The sequence below is a fragment of the Sapajus apella genome, unplaced genomic scaffold (genome assembly GCF_009761245.1).
Source record: "Sapajus apella isolate SASKATOON/1434 unplaced genomic scaffold, GSC_monkey_1.0 scaffold4, whole genome shotgun sequence".
NCBI classification, from domain to species: domain Eukaryota; kingdom Metazoa; phylum Chordata; class Mammalia; order Primates; family Cebidae; genus Sapajus; species Sapajus apella.
The window spans coordinates 25,110,676-25,129,795 of NW_022436944.1; the positions used below are offsets into that span (position 1 = coordinate 25,110,676).

A 19,120-nucleotide genomic window follows, 5' to 3' on the forward strand; every position below is an offset into this window, starting at 1 on the left:
ACACACTGGGGTCAGTTGGGGGGAAATAGGGGAGGGTCAGTGGGGGGTGGGGAGTTGGGGAGAGATAGCATGGGGAGAAATGCCACATATAGGTGATGGGGAGGAAGGCAGCAAATCACACTGCCACGTGTGTACCTATGCAATAATCTTGCATGTTCTTCACACGTACCCCCAAACCTAAAATGCAATAAAATAAATAAAAATAAATAAAATAAAATAAAAAAATTTTTAGTAGACAGGGTTTCACCATGTTGGCCAGGCTGGTCTTGAAGTCCTGATTTTAAGTGATCCTCCTGTCTTGGCCTCCCTAAGTGCTAGGATTACAGGCGTGAGCCCCCATGCCCAGCCGAGAGTCTTGCTCTGGCATCCACTCTGCTCTCAAACTCCTGGGCTCAAGTGATCCTCCCACTTTGGCCTCCCGAAGTGCTGGGATTACAGATGTGAGCCACCATGCCCAGACCAAGATACATTTTTTGAAACATGCAAAAGATCTGAACAGAGACTTCAATAAGATATAAGGATGGTAAAAGTAAGCCCATAAAAAAGGTGTTCCAAATCATTAGTCACCAGGGAAGGACAAATCAAAACTATAATGAGTTACCACTACATACCCACCAGAATGCTAGAAATTTTTAAAGACTGACCACACCACGTAATGACCCAGAAGTAGAGCAACTGAAATTCTCACATCCTGCTGGTGGGAATGTTAATAAATACATAAATAAATAAGAAATGGCTGGCATGGTGAGTCACACCTGTAATCCCAGAACTTTGGAAGGCTGAGGTGGGTGGATCATGAGGTCAGTAGTTCGAGACCAGCTTGAGCAACATGGTGAAACCCTGTCTCTACTAAAAATACAAAAATACAAAAAAATCAGCTGGGTGTGGTGGCAGGCACCTGTAATCCCAGCTACTAGAGAGACTGAGGCAGGAGAATCGCTTGAACACAGGAGGCGGAGGTGGCAGTAGGCCAAGATTGTGCCATTGCACACCAGCCCGGGCAACAGTAAGAGACTGTCTTAAAAAGAGAAGAAAAGAAAAAAGACACAATAACACACAGGGGAACTGTCATCTCCTATGACAGACCCTTCCCTGGATAAAAACATAGTGCATGATTCGACATACAGACATACACTAAGGCAAAGAGGAAAACTATGAAAGGCAATGGTGAGCAAAATCTGCTAAGTAACATCTAAATAAGATGTTTTAATTGCTTTGTCTTAACAATTTGGAAGAATAATTTGCATATAGTGTATTTCACCCATTTCAGGTGTACGATTCCAGTAAGTTTTGACAGCTGTATAATCTGTGAAGTTACCACTCCATTAAAGATACAGAACATTACCATCACATCCAAAAGGCTCCTTGTGCCCCTTTGCAATCTACATCCTTTACCAGGCAGCCAATGATCTTGTCACTGTGTTTGTATATTACATAAGGCTAAAGTTTTAAATTTGTTTATATTCAATAACTTTTTTTTGTTGTTGAGAGTCTCACTGTCACCCAGGCTGGAGTGCAGTGGCTCCAACTTCGCTTGCTGCAATCTCTGCCTCCTGGTTCAAGCGATACTTGCGCCTCAGCCTCCCGGGTAGCTGGGATTACAGGTTTGTGTCACTGCACCTGGCCTATATTCAGTAACAATCTAAAATTAAAATGCCAATAATATGGCAGGAATAATTTAAAAGTGGACATTATCAGAATCAGTTAAAAAATCCACTTAATGCTGTTATAGAAGACAACCTAAAATTAAAACACCAATGGTTCAAAGAAACAGGAAAATGTTTCTTTCAAGTTCTTGGCTAACAAAAGGAAATGCAAATATGGCATTATTACTCTATGTAAACTAGAATTCAAGTCGAAACGCATTTGCAAGGGTGAAGACACTATGTATTTAATAAAAGCAAAAACACATCAAGAAGATACAGTATAATAGCCATGAACCTTTGTGATGCCAAGTGGCTTCAAATGATTAAAGCAAAAATTCACCACATTCCTGACCAGAGATGTTAACATATCTCTCTAGAAACCCACAGATTGAGTAAAGAACAACAGAAAGGGCAATATGTATTTTTAAAATGCAGCAGTTAGTAGAAATTTGTAGTCACCAAAAAATATACTCTCTACAAACCTGGAACACTACCCCAAAACTGACCATGAAGTCAGTTTACATTACAAAAACAAAACACAATTCAAAACTAAAAAATATATATATATAAAAAAAAGGGGCCATATTCTCTAACATTTCAAAATAAACACATTAGAAATTAACAATACAAAATTTAAAAATTGTATCTTAATCCTTGAATTAAAAAGTCAATAAAAACACATTGAAATATTCAAAACAATAATGTAATCAGGGCAGAACTCAAAAGTTGAATCCATAGCCTTAAATGCATTCATTAAAATATATGACTAACAAAAAAGCCAGATATTTAGCTCAAGACTAAAATAAATTTAAAGAAAGTAGGACAGATTTAAGATAAAAACACAAGTTAATGGACACAAAATGTAATAAAAAATCATGACAAAACCATTCAATAAATTTAAATGATAATTTGATCAATAAATGTTTTCAAGTAGTAAATGTGAAAAGAGATGAAATACAAAATTTTAGAAAAACTAAAATGTTCAAACTGTACGTTTTTACAAAAAATAGAGCTTTACCCCTAAAAGAGGCACCAAGTCCAAATGGCTTTACTTTAGCTGGTTCTCTCAAAATGCAAAGAACAGACTACTTTCTATATATGAACTATTCTTTTTGTATGCTCTACAGGTGACCTTAATGGTTTTTATAAGGCTTGCACTATTTGGATACTAAAACTGAACAGACAGTATTGACACAAAATGTATACATTTATTTTACTTTACAATCATGTATATAAAGCCTAAATACTATACAGTGTGATGATACAGGAATCAAGATAAGGATCAACAAATCAACAATAAAGGAATCCATATAAAATGAAATTTTTCATGTAACAAAGTTGCCAATTCAAATCAGTGAGGAAATAGATTATACAACATATGGGGAAAAGTGATTAAGAAAAGCCTACAGAAGACTGTTAAGTCTGTGATAATGTTCACTTAAAACCATTACAATTTAAAAAAGAAATCAAAATAAGAGTAAGAGACAAGACAGCAAAAAGATGAAAAAGAGTCCATGAAAAATATTTATAATAAAGGCTTAACACTCAAAGTATATCAAAATTTCTTTTAACCAGTAAGAACATAACACTGGCTGGGGTCTGTGACTCAAGCCTGTAATCCCAGCACTTTGGTAGGCGAAGCAGACTTCAGCTCAGGAGTTTGAGACCAGCCTGGGCAACATGGTGAAATCCAGTCTCTATTAAATATACAAAAATTAGGCCAGTGTGGTGGCTCACACATGTAATCCTAGCACTTGAGGAGGCTGGGGCAGGCAGATCACTTGAGGTCAAGAGTTCAAGACCAGCCTGGCCAACATGATGAAATCCCATCTTTACTAAAAATACAAAAATTAGCTGGACATAGTGGTGAGTGCCTGTAATCCCAGCTCCTTGGGAGGCTGAGGCAGAAGAATGGCTTGAATCTAGGAGGTGAAGGTTGCAGTGAGCCAAAATCGTGCCACTATAGTCCAGGGCAACACAGTGAGACTCCATCTCAAAAAAAAAAAGAAAAGAAAAGAAAAAAAGAAAAAGAAAAAGAAAAAAACCCCAAACAAAACAAAAATATAAAAATTAGCCAGGTGTGGTGGCATACAGAGGTAGTCCCAGCTACTTGGGAGGCTGAAGCAAGAGAATCAGCTGAGCCCAGGAGGTAGAGGCTGCAGTGAGCCAAGATCACGCCACTGTACTCCAGCCAGGGTGACTGAGCCACATCCTGTCTCAAAAAAGTAAATAAAAAATTTAGTAACAGGCATTTTTTAAAAATCAAAATTGAGGCCAGGCTCGATGGCTCATGCCTGTAATCCCAGCAATTTGGGAGGCCGAGGTGGGTGGATCACAAGGTCAGGAGATCGAGACCATCCTGGCTAACACGGTGAAACCCCGTCTCTACTAAAAATACAGAAAAAACTTAGCCAGGCGTAGTAGCACATGCCTGTAGTCCCAGCTCCTCGGGAGGCTGAGGCAGAATTGCTTGAACCCAGGAGGCGGAGGTTGTAGTAAGCTGAGATCGCACCACTGCACTCTAGCCTAGGCAACAGGGCAACACTCCGTCTCAAAATAAAATAAAAATAAATAAATAAAATAAAATTGAGCAAATATAAAAATATTGAAGAAATTACAAATTAAACCAACCAGATAGATACCAGCATCCTATAAAAATAGAAAAAAACTGTGTAACATTTTTATATAATTGTACAATATTGTTATAATATCTACTGCTTGAAGAGAAACAGGTACTTTTATCCACTGCTGGTGGGAGTATAAACTGGTACAGCTTCTTTGGAGATATATATAAATATTTTTTAAGACAGTCTTGCTCTTCTTGCCCCAGCTGGAATGTAGTGGCACAGTCTTGGCTCACTGCAACCTCCACCTCCCAAGTGCAAGTGATTCTCTCAAGTAGCTGGGATTACAGGCGCCCACCATGCCCTGCTAAGTTTAAGTTTTGTGTTTTTAGTAGAGATGGGGATTTCACCATGTTGGCCAGACTGGTGTTGAACTCCTGACCTCAGGTGATCCACCGGCCTCGGCCTCCCAAAGTGGTGGGATTACAGGCATGAGCCACAGCACCCAGACAGAATGATGTATTAATAATAAAAATAAATATATATTATAAACTGGCAATTCCATTTCTCAGTTTATCTACTCTAGATAAAAAGTTACGCTGTAGGCCAGGCATAGTAGCTCATGCCTGTAATCCCAGCACTTTGGGAGGCTGAGGCAGGCGGATCATGAAGTCAGGAGTTCAAGACTAGCCTGGCCAACTAGTGAAGCCCTATCTCTACTAAAAGTACAAAAAAAATTGGCTGGGAGTGGAGGCAGGCGCCTGTAGTCCCAGAAGCAGGAGAACAGCTTGAACCTGGGAGGCAGAGGTTGCACTGAGCCGAGATCATGCCACTCCACTCCAGCCTGGGCAACACAGGCAGACTGTCTCAAAAAAAGTTGCACTGTAGCAATCTTTAAGATAAAAATTGGAAACAATTTAAATGTTCATCAAAAAGAAATATATATATTCTAAAGTAGAATCTCTACACTATGGAACATTATGTGATATGATTTGTTTTTGTGCCCCACCCAAATCTCATCTCAAATTGTAATCCCCACATGTTGGAGGAGGGTCCTGGTGACTGAATCATAAAGGGCAGACGTCCCCCCTGCTGTTCTCGTAACAGAGAGTTATCATGAGTCTGGTTGTTGCAAAGTGTGTGGCACTTCCCTCTTGGCTCTCTCTCTCCTGCCACCATGTAAGAAGTGCCTTGCTTCCCCTTCTGCCATGACTGTAAGTTTCCTGAGGCCTTCCCAGTCACACGGAACTGTGAGTGTATTAGTTCGTTCTCACACTGGTAATAAAGATATACCGGAGACTGGATAATTTATAAAGGAAAGAGATTTAACTGACTCACAGTTCCACATGGCTGGGGAGTCCTCACAATCATGGCAGAAGGTGAATGAGGAGCAAAGTCACATATTACATGTCGGCAGGCAAGAGAGCATGTGCAGGGGAACTCCCATTTATAAAAACCATCAGATCTCATGAGACTTACTCACTATCACGAGAAGAGCACAGGAAAGACCTGCCCCCATGATTCAATTACCTCCCACTGAGCTCCTCCCATGACATTCAGGGATTATGGGAGCTACAATTCATGATGAGATTTGGGTGGGGACACAGCCAAGCCATATCATGTGAGTCAATTATACCTCTTTATAAATTACCCAGTCTCAGGTAGTTCTTTATGTAGCAGTGTGAATATGGACTAATACATTATGCTATGAAAAAGAATGAGACAAACCTATACGTACAGCCAAGACATATTAAGTGACAAAAAATCAAATTTCAAAACATAAGAGCTTCCTATTACTCATGTAGAGGTAGACTAGAACCTACTTATTTCTACATACTCCACATATACAGATGAACATGTTTATAAACATATATAAAAGTGGTGCTGAAAAATGAACAGGAAAACTGATAATCATTTGTAGGAAACACTCTGAGACTAGTGAAGGAGGTAGAGAAAAACAGCTGAATATATTCATGTTCTGCAGCACTCCAGGAATATTTACACATGCACAGCAAAGTTGAATGAAACCTAAAAGTGAACACTCAAAAAACCCATCAAGATTCTGCAGTTAACATTTTACTGTACTTATCTCATTTTTAAGATCGTTTCAAGTTGCAAACATCAAAAAACAATTCGGCATGCGTGTTAACTAGAATTGAAAAAAAAAAAAAGCATATTCAGTGAAATACACAAATCTCCAATATAGCACTTAGTGACTGCTGCTGTTTTTGTAAATAAAATGCTAGCCAGGCCCATCAGTTTACATATTGTCTATGGCCAATTTCAAGCTACAGTAGTGGAGTTAAGTAGTTGCACCAGACACCATGCGGCCGGCAAAGCCTAAAATAACATGTGGTCCTTTGAAGCCTGCTGCCTCCTATTCTAAAACATTTATATAGGTAGGCTTAGTCTGCAATTTCAAAGTCACATTTGAAGCTATCTCATATAACTTTTTTTCTTTTTTTTTTTGAAGTAGGGTCTCACTCGGGTCACCCAGGCTGGAATGCAGTGGCACAATCATGGCTCACTGCAGCCTCGACATCCCAGGCTCAAGTGATTGTCCAGCCTCAACCTCCTGAGTAGCTAGGACCACAGGTGTGCACTACCACAGCCAACTAATTTTTTAAAAATTATTTTTTGTAGAGATGGGGTCTCCCTATGTCATCCAGGCTGGTCTTGAATTCCTGGCCTAAAGTCCTCCCAAAGTGCTGGGCTTAAAGGCATGAGCCATCATGCCTGGCTAAACTTTTTTCTTTTATAGAGGAAACAAAGCTAAGAGATTTTGAGTTATCTAAGCTTTGACAGAGATGTGGAACTAGAATTTAGGTCTACGAGGCCTATCTGGTCATCTTTTCAGTATAATGGTATACTTCTAAGATATATCAAGTAAAAATATATAAGCCTACCACTTCACTTTTTATTATGATGTCCTATCTGAAAACTTAAAAAATCAACTAGAAATTTAGTAGAGCAGAGTCATTGTGAGCTAGTTAAGAGAATTATGCCTTTATGTACAGATACAAAATTCTAGATGCTATAGGAAATAAGTGGTATTATTTCCACCTGAACGTATCAGAGAAGGCTTACGGCAGAGCCAGCACTGAAGCTAGGTCTGTGAAATAGGGAAGAATTCACGTGCAGAGAATGAAGAGACGGGGAAGAAACAGACAGGGGTTCCAGATCAAGGGTCTCAGATACATCCATGTGGCTATGACATACGGTGTGTAATGGGGTGTGAGCAAGGTGGGAAATGAGGTTATTTAGGGTTGGAAACAGCTCCAAGCCCACATACAATAAACCTGGAATACCAGGCTGTCTGGAGCTTACCTAAACTTTCTGGAAGCAGTGGGAATCCAAACACAGTTTTGGGGTATAGAGAGTAATATGATCAAAGCTGCAGTCTTAGAAATAACCTGATAGTAGGTTACATTGCTTAAGTCACAATGATTCTCACTGACTCTTTGGGTCTTATTGGTGATGCATCAGTAGTTAAGAGCCCAATTTCCCCAGGGTCAGCAACACTACAGGGGTGGGTGTGTGTGTGTGTGTGTGTGTGTATTTAAAGCAACAGATAAAAGTTGGAAAGCCAATGGTCTATTTGAAGCTGGAACAGCTGTGAAAAAATTACAAAGATCTTCATCTGGTGCTTTAGGTTTTTAATCAGAGTTTACAAGAAAAGGCACTATCTGGCTGGGCCTGGTGACTCATGCCTATAATCCCAGCACTTTGGGAGGCCAAGGCGGGTGGATCACCTGAGGTTAGAAGTTCGAGACCAGCCTGACCAGTATGATGAAACCCCATCTCTACCAAAAATACAAAAATCAGCTGAGTGTGGTGGCATGCGCCTGTAATCCCAGTTACTCTGGAGGCCAAGACAAGAGTCTCGCTTGAACCCAGGAGGAAGAGGCTGTAGTGAGCTGAGATTGCACCATTGCACTCCAGTCTGGGCAACAAGAGTGAAACTCAGCCTCAAAAAAAGGAAAAGAAAACAAAAAGAAAAAAGAAAAGGCACTACCTGATCTTGATCAAATGAGGACAAGGTTGGTGGGAGTGTTAACGAAATTTAGAACAGGTGGCTAGGGTTACAAAGCTAGGAAAAATGAGCTTCCCGGGTGTTCTCTGAGTGTGTGCTTTCACTTGATGGAGGTAAAGAGAAAATGGTAAATAGGTGAAAGAAAATTAATTACTGAAATAATTGTAGTACTAGTAATGGGGGTATGGGCCACAAAGATTCAAGAGATTTGAGAGATGTTATCGAATAGGACTGGCACAATTTGGGTAAGTCTGGAGCCTAGATGACAGAAAGGATAGTGAAGCTGTTTTTTAAAACTGCAAAAACAGGAGCAATACAAAACTTCAGTGGAGGAAGGGAAATGAGCTATTTACCAGATGATGTTATGGTATCAGAGTTAGAGAGTTAGTTAAGACATCTAAGCCTCACAATCTTAGGTTTGTGGGATATGCAGAAAGCAACTGAGATCAAATGGGGGCCTGGAACCTGAGAGATTTCAACCAGTAAAAAAATCTGTGAATGATCTTTGCAGTTGTTATATGACATTGCCAGGAAATAGGAAAACAAGGCCAAAGACAGCACCTGAGAAATACACATTGTATTAGGACCTAAAAGGACAGAGTAAGTAAGGAAAACAAGGCCAAAGACAGCACCTGAGAAATACACATTGTATTAGGACCTAAAAGGACAGTGTGTGTGTATACATACACATACACACACACACACACACACACACACACACACACACCTCCTTGAGTTTCACATTTTTTCTGCCTGCTTTATATTCGCTGGCAGCTGATTAGGTGGTGCCCACCCAATTAAGGGTGGGCCTGCCTTTCACAGCCCATTGACTCAAATGTTAATCTCCTTTGGCAACACCCTCACAGACATACCCAGGATCAATACTTTCTATCCTTCAATCCAATCAAGTTGACACTCAATAATATTAACCATCACATACATTTAGAACACAGGAAGAGCAAACAGGAAGGAACTAGGAAAAGAATGGCTAGAGAGCTAGGGAGTGGGAGCAGCAGTACGTAAGGTGCCACGTTTTATGGGCCAGATACTGCCAACACAGGCTACAACCAAAAGAAAAGCAACCCAAGCCTTGCAGGAAGGTCAGTTCCAAAGTCATATCTTACCCATGGCACCAGCAAAATCCTGAGAAGCCACGAATAAGAGCCAGTTCCACAAATGACTCAGTTACAAAGTTTAAACATGTATGTGATAGGTTAGTACATTAAAAAAATATTTTCATTAATATTATTAGTAATAGCACCCCATAAGAAAAGAAGGGCACTATTAAGTAAACCCACATTAAATTGAGAGCAGGTAAGTTAAAAGAAAAAAAGACTTGAGGGTTTCACAAAAGCAGTATAAGAAGCTGAAAAGAGCAACAAAGCAGGAAGGAAACCTAAATAAAAGCTCTGGTTCTATCACTATGATCAGATGCATGATCCAGGCATGCCACAAACCCAGCTGAGTCACCAATGAGAAAGTTAAGTGAAATAATCGCTAAGTTTCTTTTGAACACCGAACTTCCATGAAAATCCATCAGTACTCAAAGAAAAAGGAAAATGCTCAAATGTTGGGGGTACGATTATACTATGGTACGTCAATACCGTCAAATGCTGTGAAGATGTTAAAAACAATGTTGCAGAAGACTAACTTCACTGAAACATTCTTAGGATTGTTCATTCATTCGACCAGTTTGTACTACACTCCTAGTAAGTGCTAGGACAGGCTAGGGGTTATAGAATCAAAGAGGAACAAGACATGAGTAAGAAGATTATAGTCTAGTAAACAGGCAACAACAACAATATATAAAGTTATAAATGCTATGACAGAAAAAAAAAAAAAGCTGTCTTTTATTTATTTATGTGGGTCTTTTTTTTTTTTTTTTTAAGATAGGGCCTAACTCTGCCACCCAGGCTGGAATGCAGTGGCACAATTATAGCTCACTGCACCTCCGTCTCCTGTGTTCAAGCAATTCTCCTGCCTCAGCCTCACGAGTAGCTGGGACTACAGGCGTGCGCCACCATGCCCAGCTAATTTTTGTATTTTTAGTAGAGACGGGGTTTCACCATGTTGACCAGGATGGTCTCGATCTCTTGACCTCGTGATCCACCCGCCTCGGCCTCCCAAAGTGCTGGGATTACAAGCGTGAGCCACCGCGCCCGGCCTAATTGGCTAATTTTTTGTATTTTTAGTAGTAATAGGGTTTCACCATGTTGCCCAGGCTGATTTCAAACTCCTGGCCACAAGCGATCTGCCCATCTCAGCTTTCCAAAGTGCTGGGATTATAGGCAAGAGCCACTGCACCTGGGCTTAATGCAAAGAGGAGTTCAAAGATGTTTTCCAGAGATAAGACTATCAAAGCCGACATCTGAGTAGCCAGGCCAACACTGAACATAGGGATGAGAGGCCCAGAAGCTGGGAAATGGCCCAGAAGGGATAGGAAATAACTAGGTAGAATGGTAGAGACAGATGACAGAAGAGAAGTAAGCCACTGAGATTTTAAAGAGTTTGTATGTCATGCTAAGGAGCCCTTGAGAACACAGATTTACATGAAGAGATACCTATGAAACATCTAACTGTAGATTTCTGATAGGCAGGTGGTTACAATAACATTAAGAAGTCGGGCCGGGCGCGGTGGCTCAAGCCTGTAATCCCAGCACTTTGGGAGGCCGAGGCGGGTGGATCACGAGGTCAAGAGATCGAGACCATCCTGGTCAACATGGTGAAACCCCGTCTCTACTAAAAATACAAAAATTAGCTGGGCATGGTGGCGCACGCCTGTAGTCCCAGCTACTCGTGAGGCTGAGGCAGGAGAATTGCTTGAACACAGGAGACGGAGGTTGCGGTGAGCCGAGATCGCGCCATTGCACTCCAGCCTGGGTAACAAGAGCGAAACTCCGTCTCAAAAAAAAAAAAAAAAAAAAAAAAAGAAGTCAGGCCAGGCGCATGGCTCATGCCTGTGATCCCAGCACTTTGGGAGGCTGAGGCAGATGGATCACCTGAGGTTGGGAATTTGAGACCAGCCTGCCCAACATGGAGAAACCCTGTCTCTACTAAAAATACAAAATTAGCCCAGTGTGGTGGTACATGCCTGTAATTCCTGTTATTTGGGAGGCAGAGGCAGGAGAATTGCTTCAACTGGGGAGGCGGAGGTTGTGGTGTGCAGAGATTGCACCACTGTACTCCACTTGGCCCAAAAGCACTTGGGCAACAAGAGGCAAAACTCTTAAGAAAGGCATATGATTAGATATGCAGATTTGGGAGTCCCAACAGACATAGTAACTAAGCCATCAGACTAGATAAATTCAACAGGAAGTATGCACGGTCACCACAAAGGTGACAAACAGAGCCAAGGACACCTCCAGCACATCAGCATTTAGGAAAAAGGCAGAGGAATAAAGACCATTCTCCTTAAACGTTAAATGATAAGATCACGTATGTAACTAAGCATTTTAAAATTTTATTTAGGTATGTTTAAAACTTATTTATACATAGGAAAAAGACATAAAATGTTAACAGTGGTTATATTAAGTGGTTAAAGATTACAGGTGACTTTACTTCACCTGTAAAGATGAATGAATGTAAAATTGGAAAATAGTAAATTTATCTTTCAAGGTTAAATGAGTGTTTCCTCCTATTTCACAATCAGTGTTAAATGATTGGTCCTTAATCAAATGATGATAAAATCATGGAAAAGTTGTTACTATAGATAGGAGGGCTTTTAAGATTTCTTTCAATACAACTAGTTTAATTGTATAGATATAAATCTAAAAGTAAATTTCAAAGAAATAAAATTACTTCAGGGGTGGGGAGATGTTGCTCTTTAGTAATCTCAAAGCACACATACTACCATAATTACAATGGTATTGTAACACAACACATAAACTTTCCCTTTCTCTCCCTCCCACCACAGGACTACTTTCTGGACAATCCAGGAAGTACTTTCTCCTGCTAGATGATGGCTCAGTACCTGCCCTGCTCTTCTGCTGCTGTCACATGTACCACTGGCCTGCATTTACAGCCTGCACATAGGGTAAGGCAAGTCCTGTTACTTTCCCAGTGAGGTGTATTTTTATAAAGTTTGTAAAACTTCTATTTATGCCTAGTGTTCCATTATTGGAACGCTAAGCATGTGGGAGTTACATCCTACTGCTCAAGATCATTGCCAAGGTCTGATTGCAAAAATTCAAAAAATTTCAACCTCCAGCATAAATGGGTTAATGGCACACTCCACAGGACAAAGAACACCATCTTACAACAACTATGTGACACTGGAAAATAAACACATCTGCCCTCTCCCCTACTGTCAGACGCCCCAGATGGGATGAAGTCTGATCTCCAAAGCAGAGCAATTATTGAGCCATGACCCAGGAGTGACTGAGAAAAGAAAAAATGGCACTTCATGGACCTACAGTAAAAGAAAAGGCACACAAACAAAATATAGGTGCCAAGTTTTGGTTAAGAATTCTGACTAGGCTTGGAAATCCGTGACTTAAAGTTAATGTTAATAAATTTACTGACAGACCACCTCAATAAAGATAATGAACCCCAAAGAAGCCCACAAGTAGATGTCATTAAATGACAACACATCATGACATAGTTAGTTTTTCTTTATTTATTTTTGTTTTATTTTTTGTTATTTTTTTTGAGGCAGAGTCTCACTCTTGCTGCCCAGGCTGGAGTGCAGTAGTGCAATGTCAGCTCACTGCAACCTCCACCTCCTGGGTTCACACGATTCTCCTGCCTCACCTTCCTGAGTAGCTGGGATTACAGGTACCCACTACCACACACAGCTAATTTTTGTACTTTTATTAGAGATGGAGTTTCACCACGTTGGCCAGGCTGGTCTTAAACTCCTGACCTCAGGTGATCCGCCTGCTTCAGCCTCCCAAAGTGCTGGGATTACAGGCGTGGGCCACTGTGTCTGGCCTTGTTTTTTATTTTTGTTTTAAAAGCTCTGGCCTTGGAGTCCGAAGGCCCAAGGATTCTATCACTAACTCACTGAGTGAATTCTGGCAAATCAGATGACCCATAGGTTTAATTTTGCCACCTATGAAATGAGGGCACTGGGTTAGATTACTGGCTTTCAAGAGTTTTTGGACTATGAGCCAAAGTAACAAATACAGTTTACATTGGGGTTATCTGTATATGCAAAACACACAAAAATTTCATGAAACAATACTTTTTTTTTTTTTTTTTAGATAGAAAAACCTATTAGGTAAAATAAACATATTTTTACTACTCGATTTCATCATTAAAAAAATGTTGGCCAGGCACGGTGGCTCACGCCTGTAATCCCAGCACTTTGGGAGGCCGAGGCGGGTAGATCACGAGGTCAAGAGATCGAGACCATCCTGGTCAACATGGTGAAACCCCGTCTCTACTAAAAATACAAAAATTAGCTGGGCATGGTGGTGCGTGCCTGTAATCCCAGCTACTCAGGAGGCTGAGGCAGGAGAATTGCCTGAACCCAGGAGGCGGAGGTTGCGGTGAGCCGAGATCATGCCATTGCACTCCAGCCTGGGAAAAAAAAGAAAAACCCTCTCTCAAAAAAAAAAAAAAAAAAAGTTAATGGCAACACACGGCCCACAACTAGTAGTTTCAATAACACTAGAGGATCTCTAAGCTTCATTAATTTGACTCTAATTGTATTCAATCACTTAAGTTATTTAATATTTTGCAACATCAGCCACTAGGTGCTCAATTTTCTTTGTCCTGTGTTTTCATAAATGGCAACTATTTGTTACTGACATATACTCACTTTTCAGCTTGAAAACCAGTGCTTAGTACACTTGGATCACCCAACTAGTTGCATGTTAGGTGATTGTGAAAATCACACGAGGTAACTTAAGTGTTTCAAAATGTTTACGCACACATAAGTTACCTCATGTGATTTAGCCAAATACACAATAAAGCAGCCACTCAAAATCTTTATGTAGCTGTTTTAAATATTTAAGACAATGCAATGTAACATGCAATATTTTTTCACTTTCTCCAAAATGTAAATAGCAAAACTACTTTTAAATATGTGTGCTTTTTAACATATCCAATGCACTTGGAGAGGAACCTCATGTCAAAATGAGACAAACATACCAAAGACTTAAATGTATAAAATAAAACTGGGGTACATTTTAAATGCATGATAAAATCCTGGGGGTAGACACACCAGGAGTCCTAGCAACTTTACAAGGTCAAAAAAGATGTGATATTTTTCTCTTCCACAACTTACCTACAACGAATACATATTTTTTTCCTCCCACCACCTACATAAAATTTGATTAAAAAAAAAGTCAAAAAGACAACTAGAAAAAAAATTTACAAAATGAAACAAGGCTGTCTCAAAAAAAAAAAAAAAGCTGTTACCAAAAAATGTAAGGTTTTTTTTTTTTTTTTTTTTAATGGAGTCTTCTTTGTCACCCAGATTGGGGTACAGTGGTGTGATCTCGGCTGACTGTAACCTCCACCTTCTGGGTTCATGCAATTCTCCTGCCTCAGTCTCCTGAGTAGCTGGGATTCGAGGTATGTGCCATCATGCCCTGCTAATTTTTTTTGTATTTTTGGTATAGATGGTGTTTCACCATGTTGGCCAGGCTGGTTTTGAACTCCTGACCTCAAGTGATCCACCCACCTCAGCCTCCCAAAGTGCTGGAATTACAGACGTGAGCCACTGCCCCCAGCCCAAAAAATGTAAGGGTTCTTTTTTTTTTTTTTTTTTAGATAGAGTCTCACTCTGTTGCCAGGCTGGAGTACAATGGCGTGATCTCACCTCACTGCAACCTCCAACTCCCTGGCTCAAGTGATTCTCCTGCCTCAGCCTCAGTCCCCCAAGTAGCTGAGATTCAGGCATGTGCCACCATGCCCAGCTAATTTTTGTATTTTTAGTAGAGACGGGGTTTCACCATGTTGCCCAGGATGGTCTCGATCTCCTGACTTCATGATCCGCCCGCCTCGGCCTCTGAAAGTGCTGGGATTACAGGCATGAGCCACCGTGCCCAGCCCAAATGTAAGATTTTAAAAGGGATAACACAGGTAAAAATAGCCTCAGTGCTGATGAAGGTATGAGACACCACTATACACTGTTGGGAGAAGAAACTGTTAGAAACTTCCTGGAAGGCATACGAAAACACATTTTCAAAATGTAAAAAGTACATATGAATGGCCTGGAAATCCCATCAGTACAACTATCTACCAAAGAAATAAATTTGTGAAAATGTATGTGAAAAGGGTGACTATACAGAGACCTGTCTCTAAAAAAAAAAGATCTTTATTAACATGGAAAGATGCCCACAATATACTCAGATTGTAAAACAACACTATAATCTTTTTGTTTTAAAAAAAAGCAAATCTTACACAATTCAGTAAGATATATACCAGAATGTGAATAGTGTCTCTGAGGTATGATGAGATCCAGCAGCTGGCCCATACAGTTCCTTCAAGAGAATTAGAAAAAGGCACCTCTCCTGGCAGACCTCTCTGTGCCCCAGAGGCACAGAGCTCTCCAAACTGATCTTGCCTTTGCAAGAACTAGAAGGTGCTCCAGGCAGACCCAACCATGCTCTAGGGTACACAGCCTGGCAAGCTGAATATGGCTTTCCGCCTCCTCTCACAACTCCCTCACCTATCCTTAGAGGGATACCCTTATGCTGGGACAGGATTATGGTTAATTTTCACCTATTTATGCCATTCTTCATTGTCTTACTATTATCACGATAAACAAGAAATTTACTATTCACTGATAAGAGTAGTACTTATTGATTTTTAAGAGGATTGGCTTAATCCTTCCAAAATGAATCCCAACTTCACTCCTACTACTTTTACAGCCCTGATACATTGCCCTATACTTATTTGTGCACGTTATCTATTTAAATGCATAAACCCAATAAAATCAAATCTCTGTCCTAGGTCATATAATACAAAGGTTGAAGAGCACTATCTGCAGGGAGCAATGTCATTCTAACACAAAGTGGAGTTATTCCGTTCTGGAAATTGAGAAGGGAGAAAAGGAGGAAGGTAGCCTATCAAAATTAATCCCTCTCCACCACTCAAAAATGTCTTCAGCAAAAACTCAGTACACTCTAGAAACAAGCAATTAAGCTTTTTAATTGTTTATCTTTTATTCTCATGTAAGTCTGGATGCAAGATTTATTTCTTCGTCACACTAGTGGATTCCCAAAAGAAGACAGCAATTTAAATAAAAATCATGAGTGATTACCATGCAGTTAGGCAAGGCATCTGTAAATAATACAACCGCTGGACTAGGATTAAAGGAGAACTGGGTTCTTTTCCTGGCTTTGTGGAATATGTAATTTTACACAAGGCAAAAATCATAACCTCTCTGGGTCTCATTTTTCTCATCCCTAAGGTGGGGGCTGGGCTAAAAATCCTCCAAGGCCCCTTTCGGCTTGTGATAAGACTTCAAGTCGCCTTTTCACCCTGAAGGAGTCCATTCCAGTCCGCAGCAACAGTGTATTTTCCGAGCCCTAGCTAATTTCTCCATGCTTCTCCTAAAAATGTTGTGCCCAAATAGTTCTAAGCTCTCGAGATTGACTCCCAGTCAGAAAGAAATGGTCTTTCAAAACCCACTAACAAAGTATGTTTCAAAAGGATTTAAAAAGGTAAAATTAGTTTACTTTAGTATAAGGGGGGGGGAGGAAGCTCTAGCCTGTATTCAGAGATTGATATACAATTTTAGGAAAAAAAAAAAAAAAGGCATCCTAACGCAGCTCTACCTGGTAGATGGTTTAAATATTTTAAAACAAAGAGCTCACGCATAGAAAAAAAAAAAAAAGCTGCTAACATACAACCATCACTCTCCTGTTTTGAAGGCACAGGAAAAAAAAATTGTGTTTTTCAGACAGGATTTACTTTCCCCAAAGAAGCAAATTTGTAAGGAAGAAAACCTCTCTAATTAAAAAGGAATCCGGGAGGAACCAGCCTTTCTAAGGGCCTTTTCACTGTCCAAATTCAAGTGCATTTTCTTGTACAATGTACTTCTGTGATTAACTCACCGCTACACGTTTAAGCAACCCACACCCACACTTAACACTCAGCCTCACTCTTCCGACCGGTCGGGGTGGCAGCGTGGACGAGTCACAAGATAGCGGCGAGAGTGGAAATTTCCTCTCCCCTGCAGTGGGGCAGGGTCTGGCTTCTACGAACCAGTCAGCGGGCCGGGCGCCTCCGCCAGGGCCTCTCCGGCCGGAGCGCTCCGTACAAAGGAGGCCGGGGAGCTTGGCTACCGAACGTTCGGGGCCGGGCCCCAGGCAGGGGTCCCCGGCTTCCGGCGCCGCGCCGGGCGGGAGGCCCGGGCAGCACGTGCGCCCCACTCCGGGCTAGGAGGGAGGAACCGGCGCGGCGGGCCGCGCTGCCTCGGGAGCGAGCGGTGGCCAGTCCCGCTGGCCCGGCGAGCAATGAATGGGGCCGCGCTGCACCGCTGCTGCTCGGGTTAGGGTTGGGCGGTCTGGGGCCCCAGCGCGGGGGGCCGCCTCCCGCCTTTCCGTTCCCACCCGACCCCGCCCGGCACCCCCCGGACCGTGGCCGGCCCCGGACGCCCAGCTGCCGCCCGCTCACCCCAGCTCTTGGCGGTGCGCCCCAGGAACTCTCCGGTGGTCGGGTTGTAGATGAAGAGCTTCCACTCGGCCAGGCACTGGTTGAGGGACTTCTTCTCGTTCTTCGTCATGGTGTGCGCGCGGACGGCTGGGGGAGCGGCGGCCGCGGGGATGGAGGCGGCGAGGGCAGCGGAGGCGCGTCCCTGCTCCGGCGGCGCAGCCCGGCGACGGCAGGGGAGGGTGGGACAGCCGAGAACACCTCCTCGTTACAGGGAGTACTCAAGCCGACTGCGCCGCGCCGCGCCGGGCGGCCGTTTGGGCCGCGGCAGCCTGACGTCTCAGCTGGTCGCAACCAATCCCCGCGCTGCTCGGCCAGCGCCGCCACCGCCTCCCGCTCGCGGTCGGGGCGCTGCCTGAGGCGGCGAGGTTGCCCCGCCCAGCCCCGGCCCGGCCCCGCCCCGCAGTAGCCTCGGGGGCTCCCTCAGCCCGAGTTAGAGGAAGCGAGAAGTGCGTCTAAAAATCCGAAGGTTTAGTCGCACGCAAATTTGTAATAATAGCAAAAGGCGGGCGTCCCCGCGCCGCAGGTTGCTCAGGAGGAGGACTGGGTTTCCCGAGCGTTCCCGGGCGCCGGGGCGCTGAGGAGATGCTACCCGCGGCGGGCAGGCGCGGAGAGCACGGAAATGACTCCAGTCGGCCCGCGGCGTCCTCTTTGGGGGAACTTAACCGTCCCCTCCCGGACCTGCCTCCCCGGTGTCCCCAGGCGCTCTCTGGGCTCTGTGCCGTTCCTACAGGACGCTCTGCGGGGGATCGCGCGGGGCGCCCACAGTGTACACCGTGCACTGCTGTTCCGAGAACATCTTCGCTTGGCCTGTTTTAAGGATTCAACCCGGAGCCTCGGATCAATGGGAATTCCATTCTAAATAAGCCAGTGAATGGAGTATTTTTCTCCGGATTCAGTTGACTTTGTCAATGAAATCTATATACGTGCTTTCCCAAGGCTCCCGGCAACCGAAAACTCCCAGCTTTTGCCCAGACGCTCCTGTTCTTAACCCACAAGAAATGGACACTCGTGGAGGGTCCACGCCTGTGTAGTGTCGCCGGCTTTTCATCCTCCCGTGCAGAGATCGCGGCCCTTGGGCGGAGCTGAGGGTGCGGGTAGCGCTTTTCTCCGCGAGATGGAGCTGACGAGTACGGGGCCCTCAGACTCCAGCGACAGGATAAGAGACTTAATAGGAGTTTGCACAGAAGGTGCTGGTTTTTGTTGTTGTTGTTTTTATATTGTTTTGTTTTGTTTTGTTTTTAGAAAAAAGAAAAGCGCTGCCTCCGTTT

At 42.7% G+C, this 19,120-nt stretch overlaps 1 protein-coding gene across 1 annotated transcript in view; it reads right to left on the reverse strand.

Annotated features, from left to right (window-relative positions):
* The window catches only part of ATP1B3 (ATPase Na+/K+ transporting subunit beta 3), a 56,124-nt gene extending 37,539 nt beyond the window's left edge, over positions 1-18,585 (reverse strand). The window contains exon 1 of the mRNA XM_032264766.1: positions 17,814-18,585. Within this exon, the coding sequence (XP_032120657.1) occupies positions 17,814-17,922 (109 nt within the window). The 5' untranslated portion in view covers positions 17,923-18,585. The remainder of the gene's footprint in view (positions 1-17,813) is intronic.
* Positions 18,586-19,120: the final 535 nt, after the last annotated feature.